Source organism: Equus przewalskii, chromosome 29 (assembly GCF_037783145.1).
Source record: "Equus przewalskii isolate Varuska chromosome 29, EquPr2, whole genome shotgun sequence".
NCBI lineage: Eukaryota > Metazoa > Chordata > Mammalia > Perissodactyla > Equidae > Equus > Equus przewalskii.
In genome coordinates, this window is record NC_091859.1 from 25,138,108 (window position 1) to 25,150,911 (window position 12,804).

Here is a 12,804-nt window from a genome sequence, read left to right on the forward strand (position 1 = left end):
AGCATGAACACATGAATGAATGCAGCAGACGTAGTCTAGCGGACTACTTTACCAGCAGGCAAATGTATGTGAAACTCACTTCTTCCTGAGCTAGAGCATTTTGCTAAGTGAAAAAGGAAGAAATACAGATGGAAATAGTAGAGAAGTTCTAATGAAATAAATATTTGTTCAGCAAAAACTGTATATTCTCCTCCTGAGTAGCAAATATAAGTAGTTATTTATTTGTAAACAAAATGATTTCTTGGTGGAAACAGGATAAAAAGGTTTGAAAATCATCTTTAGAAAACAGCCTTGGAGAAGAGGTTCTGATAGCACATCTTTTGATTACTTGACCTTTCAAATTACTTCTTCAAGGAGGAGAAGACATCCCAGAAGACAGGAAAGAGAGGAGGAAGGAAGAGAAGACGACCTAGAGATATAGCTAACGTGAACATTGCTTCTCCGGATTCTTGGATTCATTCTGGACATCTCCTCAGGATGAAACTTCAGGCATTTTGGTGAGATTTACTAACATTTTTCTTTTTTTACCAGAGCTTCTTTTTATCCCAGATAAATACATGACCATGGTAGACCATGAGAGTGAAAATGCAAGCCTCTGAAATTTTTCCCTAAAAGATAAAAATAAAGATCTTGGGGGAAAACTTCCTGAGTTTTTGATCTACTGACATCATGCCTATTCAACTCAAGAAAATTCCAGCAGGAAGTGGTCTTAAATCACTTTTGTGTCTTTGCAAAGACCTGTTCAACTTTAAATTAAAGTTTAAGATAATAAATCATGGATTCATCCTATTTTTAATCGAGGCCTTTATATTTGTTTATGTTTTTTCTATATGAAAAAGGAATGAAGACATAACCAAAATGTCACCATGTCTTGCTCAAATCTCCTAAGTGCTGAAATTTAAATGAAAAAAAGTGGTGTTTTCTTAGATAAATTAGAGAGTATCTCTTCTGAAAGCATGTATCTTGGACATTTGTAGTACAAAGGAGGGTAAAACTGATAAATATTGAAAACAGATACATACAGACAGGCTATGGCAAAATGTCTACAAAGGGAGCCATTTAAACTTATGTAAATTAGCTTTCTCTCTCCCACCCTCTCTCTCTCAACCATCCCCCACGCCCCCCAACTCTCTATTTATTTATTTCTCTTTCAGGGTTTTTTTTTGAAGACCACTATCACGAAGGCACGTTCTCAAATAGAAAAGTTTGGATGGGATCAAAAATGAATCTCATTGAACACTCCCACTTACCTGCTACAGATGAATTTTCTCTTTCTGACAACTTATTTGGTAAGTTGTCAAGTTCATTTGAATATAGGTAAAAAGAAACTGTAATTTGGAAATACGTGAGAAAAAAATCCTAGATCATGAGTCTAGGAGAGAGTCCATAAAATGTTCTGGTTCCTTCTAAGTACTCAGTAAACGTTAGCCACTATGCAAGGTTAGAGGTAGGTCAGACCTTGGATTCATTGAACCTAATGGTCTTCTTTTTTATAGATGAGGACTGCAAGACTCAGAGAGCTTTGTGACTTGTCCAAGGCCATGAGGCTAGATAATTAACAGAGCTGAGAGTAGAAATGGGTTCCTGCTGTAGGGCTAATTCTAATATTATTATAGCATGCACTAAAGTATGAAATGATGATTCTTGTGGTTTAATATTACACCTATTAAAGGCTGAAGTTACTTAGGTTACAGCTGTGCAGTAGGTCTCCTTTTTACCATCCTTCCAGTGCTGGGGGACATATGGCACTGCGTCAGGATTAGTCACTTAAGCTTGATTGAGGACAAATTGTACTACATTGTTTTCAGTAGATCTGTAACTAGATGATACCATAAAATGATATATTGCTCCACTTTATGCATTTATAAAAAAAACCTCACTATAATTTAGAGCATCAGCAAAGAGTCATCAGGGGCAATATTTTGGGTGGGGTAGGGAGGCTTTCTGCCACTCTTAAAATAATTCCCTTCTCCCTAATGGCCCTGCTGGGAGGCTTGGGTGCTCCCAGTTTTTCACTGTACATTAACATACAGCCCACGGTAGACTACGATAGTGAAAATACAAACACTTGAAATTCCACAAAATTCAATGTGTTAAGACATGATCCCCTATTTGGTTTCAGACATCCCTGGAGATATTAATTAGTAGCTTAGGCTATTCTCAACCAGTCCTTAGCACCTTAGTGAGTATGGTTTATCAGGTCATTTTTTGTATTACATGCCTATTTGCATGTCTACCTGACCTCATACAGTATAAGAGCATTTAAGGAAAGGAAACATATTTTATTAATGCTAGTATGCACTTGATAAGTAAGAATCAAGTAACAAATAATAGATGGGAAAGAGAAAATAGGTTTAGAGGAAAAAAGAGATGTTTATCAGTAACTCTCAGAGAGACCAAAGGCAGCAGTAATTATTTATGAAATGCCAGTTCTTGGACATACTTGCTGCATCTTTTCTTCCAGTTGGCTTTTCTTCATCCTGTGGATGCAGTCAAGGGCAGTAGGATGTCTACCTCCATGTCCAGACACTTGACCATTTACTTCTGGCCTACCCTGCTATGGGTCCTTAATATAATCTGTGTATAGATATTTTTCTAATTTTTTCTCTATGAATCAGCACTCACAGGATAATTCGGACTGTAGGTACATATCACAGACTAAGGAAAATTCCACTTAAGCTTATTTTTTCACATAAAAACTCCATTTTCTGCTCTGAAATTTTACGATTGTGTGTTAAGATCTCCAAGCAAGCACATCAGGTTGAAGGTTGATCTCAGCAGCCATGAGGTGAAAAAGATGTGAGTAATAGAGAAAAAGTTGTGAAGGTACTGTTAAGTTAGAGACATCTGAAAATGATTCCTAAGGATGCCCTGTAACTCCTGTTTTCAGTGTTGCTTTTCCCTCATCTCTCCTTTGCTGGATCACATTCTTATCCAATGTCTTAACACTTCATTTAAGGTTTCTTGAGTGAGGCATCTTAGTTTCTTCTAGAGAGGGCTGTGGACCCCTCACTCTTAAAAGCTTTGCTTAAGGTGAAGGGGAAGAATCTCCACCCTTATAAATGGTTGCCTTGAAAGGCAGAGTGTGAAGCAAGGACTTGTGCGCAGGCAGTTTATGCTAGAAGTGATCTCAGGGAGCAGAAGTGAAGGGTTGGGGTGGTGAGAGAGGGAAGGAGGGAAAATCAACATGAGATGAGTTACGAAGAACTCTGCTATGGGCAAAGAGAGCTTGATCCCAGTGGGAGTAGCATAGAGAATTGTCCGTTGAGGCACCAGGGACTAGGGCAGTTATCAACTGGCCTCTGACTCCCATTAGTTGAGGGTCGCCTCTGGGGGCACTAAGTCTCCTGCGCTTCTGGGCTGTGCTTTTGCTACTCCCAATGGAATCAGGCCAAGTGGCCTCCTATGGTACTGCAGAAGTCCTGGGCAGAAAGCAAAAAGATGTGAGGCATGCTCTTGAAATGAAAGGCTGTCAACATGAGGTGAGTCGGAGCTTGCATATGATCATTTGCAACAGCTACAGCTGAAATGAGAGGTGGGCCCAAGGATGTGACTGTCACCAGAGGGATCTGCCACATGCTATAAATGTGATTTCTCCCCAACATCAATCAGAATATTCAAAGGAAGGCTAAGATTTGTTGGGGGGATGGTGCACATTTGTTCTATAGCTGTTTTCCTAAGCTGATCCTTGTAGAAAAGAAGGAAAGAAGCTTGGACAGAATGGAATTATAGAGACAGGGCTGGCGTCACCTCTATGAGGTCCTTTAATTTATTCTGGTGCCACACACGTCTGACAAATCCAGATGAGAATCTAGCTCATCGGAAACTCAGTCCACAAGCAGCACACAGAATGGAAGGACACGGTGACCTAACAGAGATAAATCTCCTTTCCTTTGGGAGATCCTGCAAGCCAGGAGACTTGGTCAAAGATTAATTTAGTGGCTTAAGAAAGGCTTTTCTGATGAATGAAGAAGGCAGGGTCTTTGTGCAATTAGTGCATAATAAAAGGTAATAATGACAAAGTCCACAGCTTCCCACTGTTTGACGTAGTGAATAGGGTAGGAGGTGGCATGTTAATGAAAATCTATGTATGCTTGTAGCAAACTGTGGTTTAAGAACTCAAAAAAAATCACAGAATTTAAAAAACTAAGTAAATAGAAAAGCATTCTTATAATAGCACAGAATAAGCATCAAAAGGTACAGTCTTATGCTCCCGTATTGAATATTCCCACTGGGTCCTGGTTCACTTAGCTCCACGATACTGGGAAAAGGCACTGAATGTGAGTGGAAATAAGCAATGAAATTGAAAGAAAGGAAGTCTCTGGGGCAATTGAGACTCTCTGAACTTCAGTTTTCTTCCCTATAAAATGGGGATAATAATAACACTCACTCCACAACTTGTAGGGAGGATTGAATGACTGTGTGGGAAAGTGTTCTGTAAACTTCAAGGCTTCATAAAACAGTATAATTAATCCAGGGTTTGAAATGTAGTTGTTATTACTTAAATTGTTAGCATGGTAAACATCACTCTACTCATTAGAGGGAGGAAGTTCTTTTTATCTTAACATTGTTGAGTGCAAAGAATTTTCAAGAAGCCAACAAAAACCCAACAGTATGGAAATAAATTTCTGGGTACCCTAAGGAAGGAAACACATATTCTATCTTATCTTGGCATTACAGCATTGCTAACAACAGCTATGGAATCCACATTTTTATATTACTTTTATTATTGTATCTAACAGGCTTTCCAAAGCCCCATTCTGAATGAGGCCCAGCAAGTGGCAGGAGGCATATCCCATATAATCCTACTCACTTTTATTCCATTTCCTTTAGCTATTTCTCATTACTTTATGCTTCTCTCAGCTATTTATGCCCGTTTTCTCTGGGTAGCTTTATTTTTATGAGAAGATACTCACTTTGGAGTCTGGTTCTTACTTACGTCTTTTTCTTAAATTAAAAGAGCCTTTCGTACATTACAGAATCAGCCAGATGTTTAAAAATACAATCAAAGGTTTGAAATGCAGTTTTGTGGACTATTTCTGACATTGGATTTCAGGTATTTTTCCATCTCGCTGAGTTTAACTCAAGTGAATGTAGTCCTGACTTGATGGGTGACTCAAAGCTGAAAGTTTCCAGTAGATAGAAAGATACCGTTGGCTCAGACAAAATGAAGCTTTGTTTTAGCATAATTTAAATATTTTCTCACTACTGTTTCTTACTCATATCTCTTCTGCAGATTTAAGCAGTCTCCAAGATTTTATTCTTTCATTATGACTTTGGTTTTTGCTCTCCCAGGAATCTCAGATCTGGTACTCTTGTTAATGGAGTTAAGAAATGGGAGATGGAAAAGAAATATTAAAAGATATTTAACTTTTAATTTAACAACAATTTAACTTTTAACAACCAACAAATTGGCCAGCTGGTGCGTGAATCCATTGCCGACCAGGCCTGGCTCTCAACTTTGCAGGCTAAGAAACAGCTGTCAGGGGTGCTGAGAATAACCAAGCTGAGAAAGTTTGACTATAACAATCAGATTGCAAATTTATATATTTACAACAATAAAAAGAATTGTGATAATAATACCAGCTACCATTTCTTGAGCGTTTTCTATATGTCAGTCATCATACTAAGTATATTTTGGATTTGTTAGCAGACTTCCTGTTTTCAGTCCCATCTCTGCCATTTACTGATATGTGGTCTTAGGCAAATTCCTTAACTTTTTGCAAGTTACTTGCCTTATTTAGTAAAGTTTTCAGAAGAATGCCTGGCACATCATAAATACTCTGTAACTATTTATCACTAATATTAATTCTCATAACATCCCTATATGGTAGATGCCATTACTATTCCCCTTTTACTGGTGAGAAAATGGAGATTTAAAGATGTTAAATAGTCTGCTTAAAGTTCCATAGATAGTAGTAAGGAGGCAACCAAAATATAATTGGGACAAGGAAACAGAATTGGCTGATTAAGGATCCAGGCTAAGAGAACATTCCTGTTCATCTTCTCAGTGGAGAAAGTCTTTCCAATGAGGTTGTATCACTGAGTCTGTTGGTCAAGTTTCGTCTCAAGGATAATTATCAGAAAAGCACTGTGAGTATTTGCTCTGGGACTTCCCTCTCTTCATGGCTTCATAGCTGATGCCCCCACTTGCCGTGATTGGAGTATCATTCACATTACTCCCAAGTACCATCTACAACAGTGCTGTCCAATAGGATTTTCCGTGATGATGAAAATGTTCTACATCTACTTTGCCCAACACAGTAGCCACTATCCACATGTGGCTATTGAACACTTAAATTGTAACTAGTGTAACTGAGGAACTAATTCTATTTAATTTAAATTAATTTAAGCTTAAATAGCCATATATGGCTGGTTGCTACTGTTTCAGATAGTACAGGCCTGCAAGGAAAAAATGTATTTTTAGAAAAACAATAACATGAGGTAGTTGGTCATCACTGAGAGAGAAGCAAAGGGATTCAGTTAATCTTATTATGAGAATATTCTGTGTGAGTTTCACTCAGCAACAAAGTTTTCTTGGATCAGCTAAATTATCGTGCTCATTTCCTTTTTAGTATAGAAGTTTCAGAGGACAACAGAGAGGCCCATTTGTTTGACCAGTGAAAAACTCAGTGGAGAATTCTTGAAATATAAAATTCAGAGATAGTTTGTCCCGGTTCACATACTTTGGGTAGCTCTTCCCCCTAAGATTCTCTTAAGGCAAGGATAGCTCTTGGGTTGTGAGGAGAGGAAAATGAGGTCAGAAGTAAACTGAGGATTGAAAACAGCTTTGCAAATGGTAACCCTTGAGTGAGCAATCCAAACTGAAATACACTCATGGGCCATCACCCTTTACCTCTTCCTGGCAATTAGGGCAGGTGTACTTAGCTTTTCAACCAGAGTTTTGAGTCAGAAGACCTTGGGTAGAGTCCTAGCTTTATCCCTTAATAACTGACCGACTTTAGACAAATCACTTAACTTCACTGAGTTGCACTTCTGACTCTGTAAAACAGGGTAGAAGGTAGTGGGAATCATAAATAATGCCTTCCTCAAAGGGTGCAAGTAAGGATCAAATGAGATGATGCATGTGGAAACACTAATAAAATTGTAAAGGCTGTAGCAACGTCTTAGCAATGATTATTATGTTTATATAGATCACTTTTGCCTTTTAAAACTGCTTTCATAGTTATTGTGTCATTTTATCTCCACCACAGGTCTATGAGGGAAGTAGGGCAGGAATTATTATCTACGTTTTACCATCTGTTGATGTAGACAAATGAGGCCCAGGGAAGCTGAGAGATGGCCTAAGGTTGTATAGTGCACCTGGATGCATTATGCCTGAGCTCAACTCTGGACACACTGATTCCTATTCTAAAGCCCTCTATTCCAAAAAATAACCACCAGTCACAAGCTTGGTATCCAAATTATGCTGTAGAAATTATTCATACTCAATAAGCAAGCTGCCCTACAATGTGAATCCAAAGCTGAATAATCATAACATCAACATAATGATGGTGGGTAGCCACCCACTTTGCTAAGCATTATTATAAATTTTATTCTGTTTAACCCTCATAATAACTCTGTGAGGCTGTGTGTTTATCAGCCCCATTTTACAGGTGAGGGAATTGAGGCAGAAAATGGTTCAGGAATTTGTCTGTGACCCACAGAGCTAGTGAGTGCCAAGGGAGCCTGGATGTATTCGTTTGCTAAGGTTGCTGTAATGAAGCACCACAGTCTGTGTGGCTTAAACAACAGAAATGTATTACCTCACCGTTCTGGAGGCTAGAAGTCCAAAATCAAAGTGTTAGCGGGGTTGGTTTCTTCTGAAGGCTGTGAGGGAAGGATCTCTTCCTGGCCTCTCTCCTTGGCATATAGATGACTGTCTTTTCCCTGTGTCTTTTCATATCTTCTTCTCTCTATGCATATCTGCCTCTGTATCCAAATTTCCCATTTGTATAAGGACACCAGTCAGATGGGATTAGGAACCAACCTAATGACCTCAGTTTAACTTGATTACCTCTGTAAAGACCTTGTCTCCAAATAATGTCACATGCTGGGGTACTTGGGGTTATAAATTCAACATACTAATTTGGGGGGACACGATTCCACGCATATCATTGGATATAAACCCAGATCAATTGGCCTCACACTGTTAAGCATTATGCTTTAATGCTTCCTGACATTAGCAAATTATACCATTCTGAAGCCTTTTGATAGGAAGAAATGTCAAGACTCACAGTGTGGCCCTTGACCCCCAAATCCACTTTTAGAGACACTGAACAGAAATCTACCCTCTAAAAGTTCTTCAATTGGAAAGTGCTCCCCAAAAATGTTTATCTAAGAGACTGGTTTCCAGCTTACTAGGCAATTTGGCATCAGGGACATTTCTCATAAACATTTACAAATATTCTTCTCCGTAATGAAGTTAATCAGTAAACCACACAACCTCTGGCCTCTGTCACTCCTTACCTAGTCTCCTTTTCAGTCGCTGTGAATAAGCTAAGAATGGTAACGCAGTTTCAGGAGTTCGAAAATCCAGTTCAAATTAGTCCTCGCCACAGCTGCACATCGTCAGGATTTGTCATGGAAATGATGAGCAGGAAGCCCGCTAAAGGTAGGACACTGTCACAGATGCTCTCGGTCAAGCTTCTGCAACTGGACTGAGGAAATGTGGGGGACTTTTGTTCGAGATTAGAGCAACAGATCTCGGTCAAAGATGGCTCAGTCAGAGCCAGAAGACTTGGGTGGGGTGATTTTCATAGGGTTCTAGGCAGGAGAGTATCTCATTGAGATGAAATCTAACTATATTTTCCCTACAATTCTTCATTGACTATTATGTAAAATTAGCGTCATTCTTTCAAAGTAAACACTAGGTAGTTCTAACTTCGATGCCTGTGGGCACTTGAAAAAACATTGTAAAGTACATTATTTAATACAGTGTTTTAAAAATGACAAATCTCAGATCCAAGAGGGTCATGAAATCTATTTTGTAGCTTGTAATTAGCATTAAAAACTAGAATAGAATAGAAATGTCAGAGCGCACCTCAAGAAGAAAGGATAAGTGTTATTTCATCAAATTCTGTTTTATTACTTATACATATGTATAAGTGTGTACAGGGATCATGATATAAGATGTATTTCAAACTATGGGTTGTGGTGAGAAAAATAAAAAGACACTGAGAAACATTAATTTACTAGTTTCACAGCAGATTTTTCCCTATGGTCTATAGAAAATCGGATGAGTAAAGAGCTCAGCTTTAGGCCTAGGCTATTTGTTTTCTCTGAAAAAGCAAAACATAGATTATAATTAAAACATAGACAATATAATATTGTCTCTTTTAATATTTTTCTCAAAACAGAATCTTACTTCTTAAATTTCCAGCTAAAAGAGAAACCAATAATTTCTATAACAATCACAATTCTGAACATATTTTTGATCGTTGACTTGACTGCATACTATTTTGTTTAAACGGGATGTTTGGAAGTGACTGGTGCGTTTAGAAATGGAAATTAGTTGGAAGGCTGGTGAAGCAAAGTTTCCATCATTTCAATATAACAAACATTTATTAAACATTTATACTGTATCAGGCTTTGTGCAAGGTCCTGGGAATGAACAAAAAGGAAATATAATATATTCCCCAGAGAGTTCACAGACTAACCACAACAATAACAAAAATGTCTTCAATGTTTATGCTGTGTCAAGCACTAGGCACTTTTTCTTAATTTATCTTTACTACAACCTCTCACTAGATACTATATTATTCCAGCTTTATAGAGAAAGGAACAGAGGTGTAAAGAAGTTCAATGTCTTTCCCAAGTTCACACACCCAGCGTGTTGCAGATGAGCTAAATCCAGATTTGTCCAAGCAGTAGGGCCCTTGTAATCAGCAAGTCATGCCACTTCAACTTCAGCATGGAAGATAAGCCTGTAAACAAACAGAAACGATTGTATGTGCTTCTAAGTGCCGCAGTAGAAGTGTGTACAGAGGGTAGGAGAGATTAATTCTACCTAAGGGCTCTGGAACAGACCTCCCAGAGGAGGAGATCAGCTGACAAGCCAGGGAGAGGCACCAACATCACAAAGGCCTGGCACCAGGAACAGCAAACAACTTCCCAAATGAAGCCATATCATCTAGTTAAGAGACAATGGACTAGGAAATAAGCAAAGGCACAGAGGCAATTTTTCCACTCGTGAAACATTTCAACAAACATTCATGAAACATTTATTATGGTCAGCATTGTGCCAGGGTGAAAAACTGGTAACCTGGACCCTTTATCAGGCTCATTAGAAACTGTCTGTGAGATCATGGGAAAGTGCCGTCCTTATGTCATGAACGTGAGTCTCCCATTTGGGGGCACAGTGGTTCTGATCACAAACTCCCTAGAGCTGGACTGTCTAATACTGTAGTCATTAGGCACATGTAGCTATCTAATTTTAAATTTTAATTATTTAAAATGAAAAATTCATTTCCTCATTATCACTAGCCACGTTTCAAATGCTCAATATCCCATGTGGTTAGTGGCTGTCGTATTGGTAGGTATAGAACACTTCCATCATCTCAGAAAGTTCCCTTAGATGGTACTCCTTGGAGAAACTATTAAATACTGGAGACTTTCTACCCAGATGTCTTTTGCCCTAGTTTGCAGGGGGTCTCAGACCCCTCTGGAATCCATTCAACTGTTCCCATTTAAGAACTCTTCTCTAAACTCTAATGGAGAACTTCCTGTCATAAAGGAATCCAAATTCTCCCACTTTTTGACAGATTGATTCCAGAAAACCACTCATAAATTAGAATTTTAATATATATACTTTCCCTTTAAATTGTATTGAAGTGGAAATAAATTTACCTTTTCAGAAAGCACATTCTAAAGTTGACCAACTTCTGCCCGCTCTACATCTTATGCTCTATCAGAAATTCCATATTTGTTTACGTGGTTTTATCCCACCCCTTGACATCCCTTCCCTGCCACTCCACCACTGCATGCCTACACAAACAGGAGAAAGGCTGGGACTTTTCTGTCTGTTCTTGTTCGCTGATGCATCCTCAGAGCCCAGCACGATGTCTGGCAAGCAGTAAGTGTTAAACATATATTTATAAGTGAAAGAACTATCCTATAACTTATGTCATCAAAACAGATTTATAGGTATTAATAATTATTAATTAACTGTCATTAGAATCAGGATTTTGCTAGATTCATTAGGAAACAAACATCTTCTTATGGCACTCAACTTATCAAAACTTTCTCAACAACTATATTTTATATTCAGAACTACTTTATGAGATAGGAAGGCTGGGTGTTAATCGCCCCGTTTTACAGAAGAAGTTGAAACAAAAAATGGTAAGCAGTTGTTCAAGGTCTCACAGTAAATTCACTGTGGAAGTTGTTCTAGTTCCACCATTTTGAAATATGTTGGCCTTGCTGGTTTTTTTTTTTTTTTTTACTGTAAATTGCATGTATATTTATTGTCTCTGCTCTGTGGACATTTGGTAGAGACACTGAAATACTAGAAGTGGATGTGCTTTGGGAATAGAGGCAATATTCAATAGTATTGTGTACTGATCCCATATTCTTACCATATTTTGTTGTTTTCATGTAATAGAATCCATGTCTTTGTGAAGTCTTTTCATTTTAATTGAGATGATTCCAGAGATTGATATAATATTGATACCATAATTTGACTTGAGTTGGGACTCCATTGTGTCTCTTGATTATTAAAAGATTTGTTTTGTTGACATAGTGCTCAGAGATGTTGAATTGTCAAGTGAAGAGAAAACAATACACATTTTCTTGGAGTCTACAGAATCCAGATTCTGTAATTAATTGATTATCTTTCTTCAGGCAAGTTGCTTAACTTTACTGGGCCTGTAGGCAGAGAGGAAGTGGGGCTGGGCATGGAGATGGAGCGATAAGTGAAGATAAGATGGGTTAGAGAATAAAATCTAGGTTTAAGTGTACTTAAGCATTGAACTAATGCTTTTAATGCTTTTTAGTTCTTTTTAATCCTATTCACTCTAGAAATTTTAGTCATATTTAGTTGTTAAATACATTAGAATTTTGCTTATATTTTATCTTTTCTTTTTTCTGTAATAATTCCACATTTTTATATTCTTCCATTTTGTGGTCATAAGACAAAATACCATTGCCAAAAGTTTTTGTCTGTCAGATATTCTGACTCACTGCTGATTTTATATGGATAAGTCAGGCATGAAAGAGAGGAAATTGGTATTTACACAGATATTGTACACTTTGTGTCCTGTCAATCATTTCCTGGGTCAATGCCGAAGCATTCTTTTCAACAAAAGTTTAATATGCATGTACTCCACTTTGCCATTGTAGAAAGACCTTTAGTTCTAATGCCCAAAGACTATTAGTCTTATAGAGGTTTTAGATATGAAGAACCATAAGATCATCCAGCATGGACTCTTCCCTTTACAGATGAGTGAATCGAAGCCCAGGCAGGGTAGGAAAGTACCATGTAACTAGATTCAGGGTCAGGATGCCCAGGACCTAGAGTCAGGGATGACTTCCCAGAGAAGCTACACTTAAAGGAAATTTAGAGTTAAGTGGAGAAGAGTGAGATGAAGATTTCAGAGGGGACAGCTTCACTGAGGAAGTTTCCAGGTTCAGGAAGGAGCACGTGGGAAAGGCCTTGAGTCTGGAAGCAGCATGCCACATTAAAAGAATAGAGAAGTCAGAACGTGGAACATTCTAGAAAAGAAAGGGTAGGATCATGCAGAGCCTTGCAGGGCTTGTTATCAGCTACTTGCAAGCAGAGGCATTGAAGGGACTAACGAACTGAAG

General features: G+C 38.2%; 1 protein-coding gene across 6 annotated transcripts in view; it reads left to right on the forward strand.

Annotated features, from left to right (window-relative positions):
- Positions 1-12,804, forward strand: part of NR1H4 (nuclear receptor subfamily 1 group H member 4) — a 72,614-nt gene that overhangs the window by 16,766 nt on the left and 43,044 nt on the right. For 4 of the 6 annotated variants that reach the window (XM_070600652.1, XM_008516368.2, XM_008516369.2 and 1 more), the window contains 2 exons: positions 355-497; positions 1,155-1,289. In XM_070600652.1, the coding sequence (XP_070456753.1) occupies positions 1,211-1,289 (79 nt within the window). In that variant the 5' untranslated portion in view covers positions 355-497; positions 1,155-1,210. Of the gene's footprint in view, positions 1-354; positions 498-1,154; positions 1,290-8,457; positions 8,615-12,804 lie in introns of those variants that run through there. The other 2 variants (XM_008516366.2, XM_008516367.2) reach the window with 1 other exon arrangement.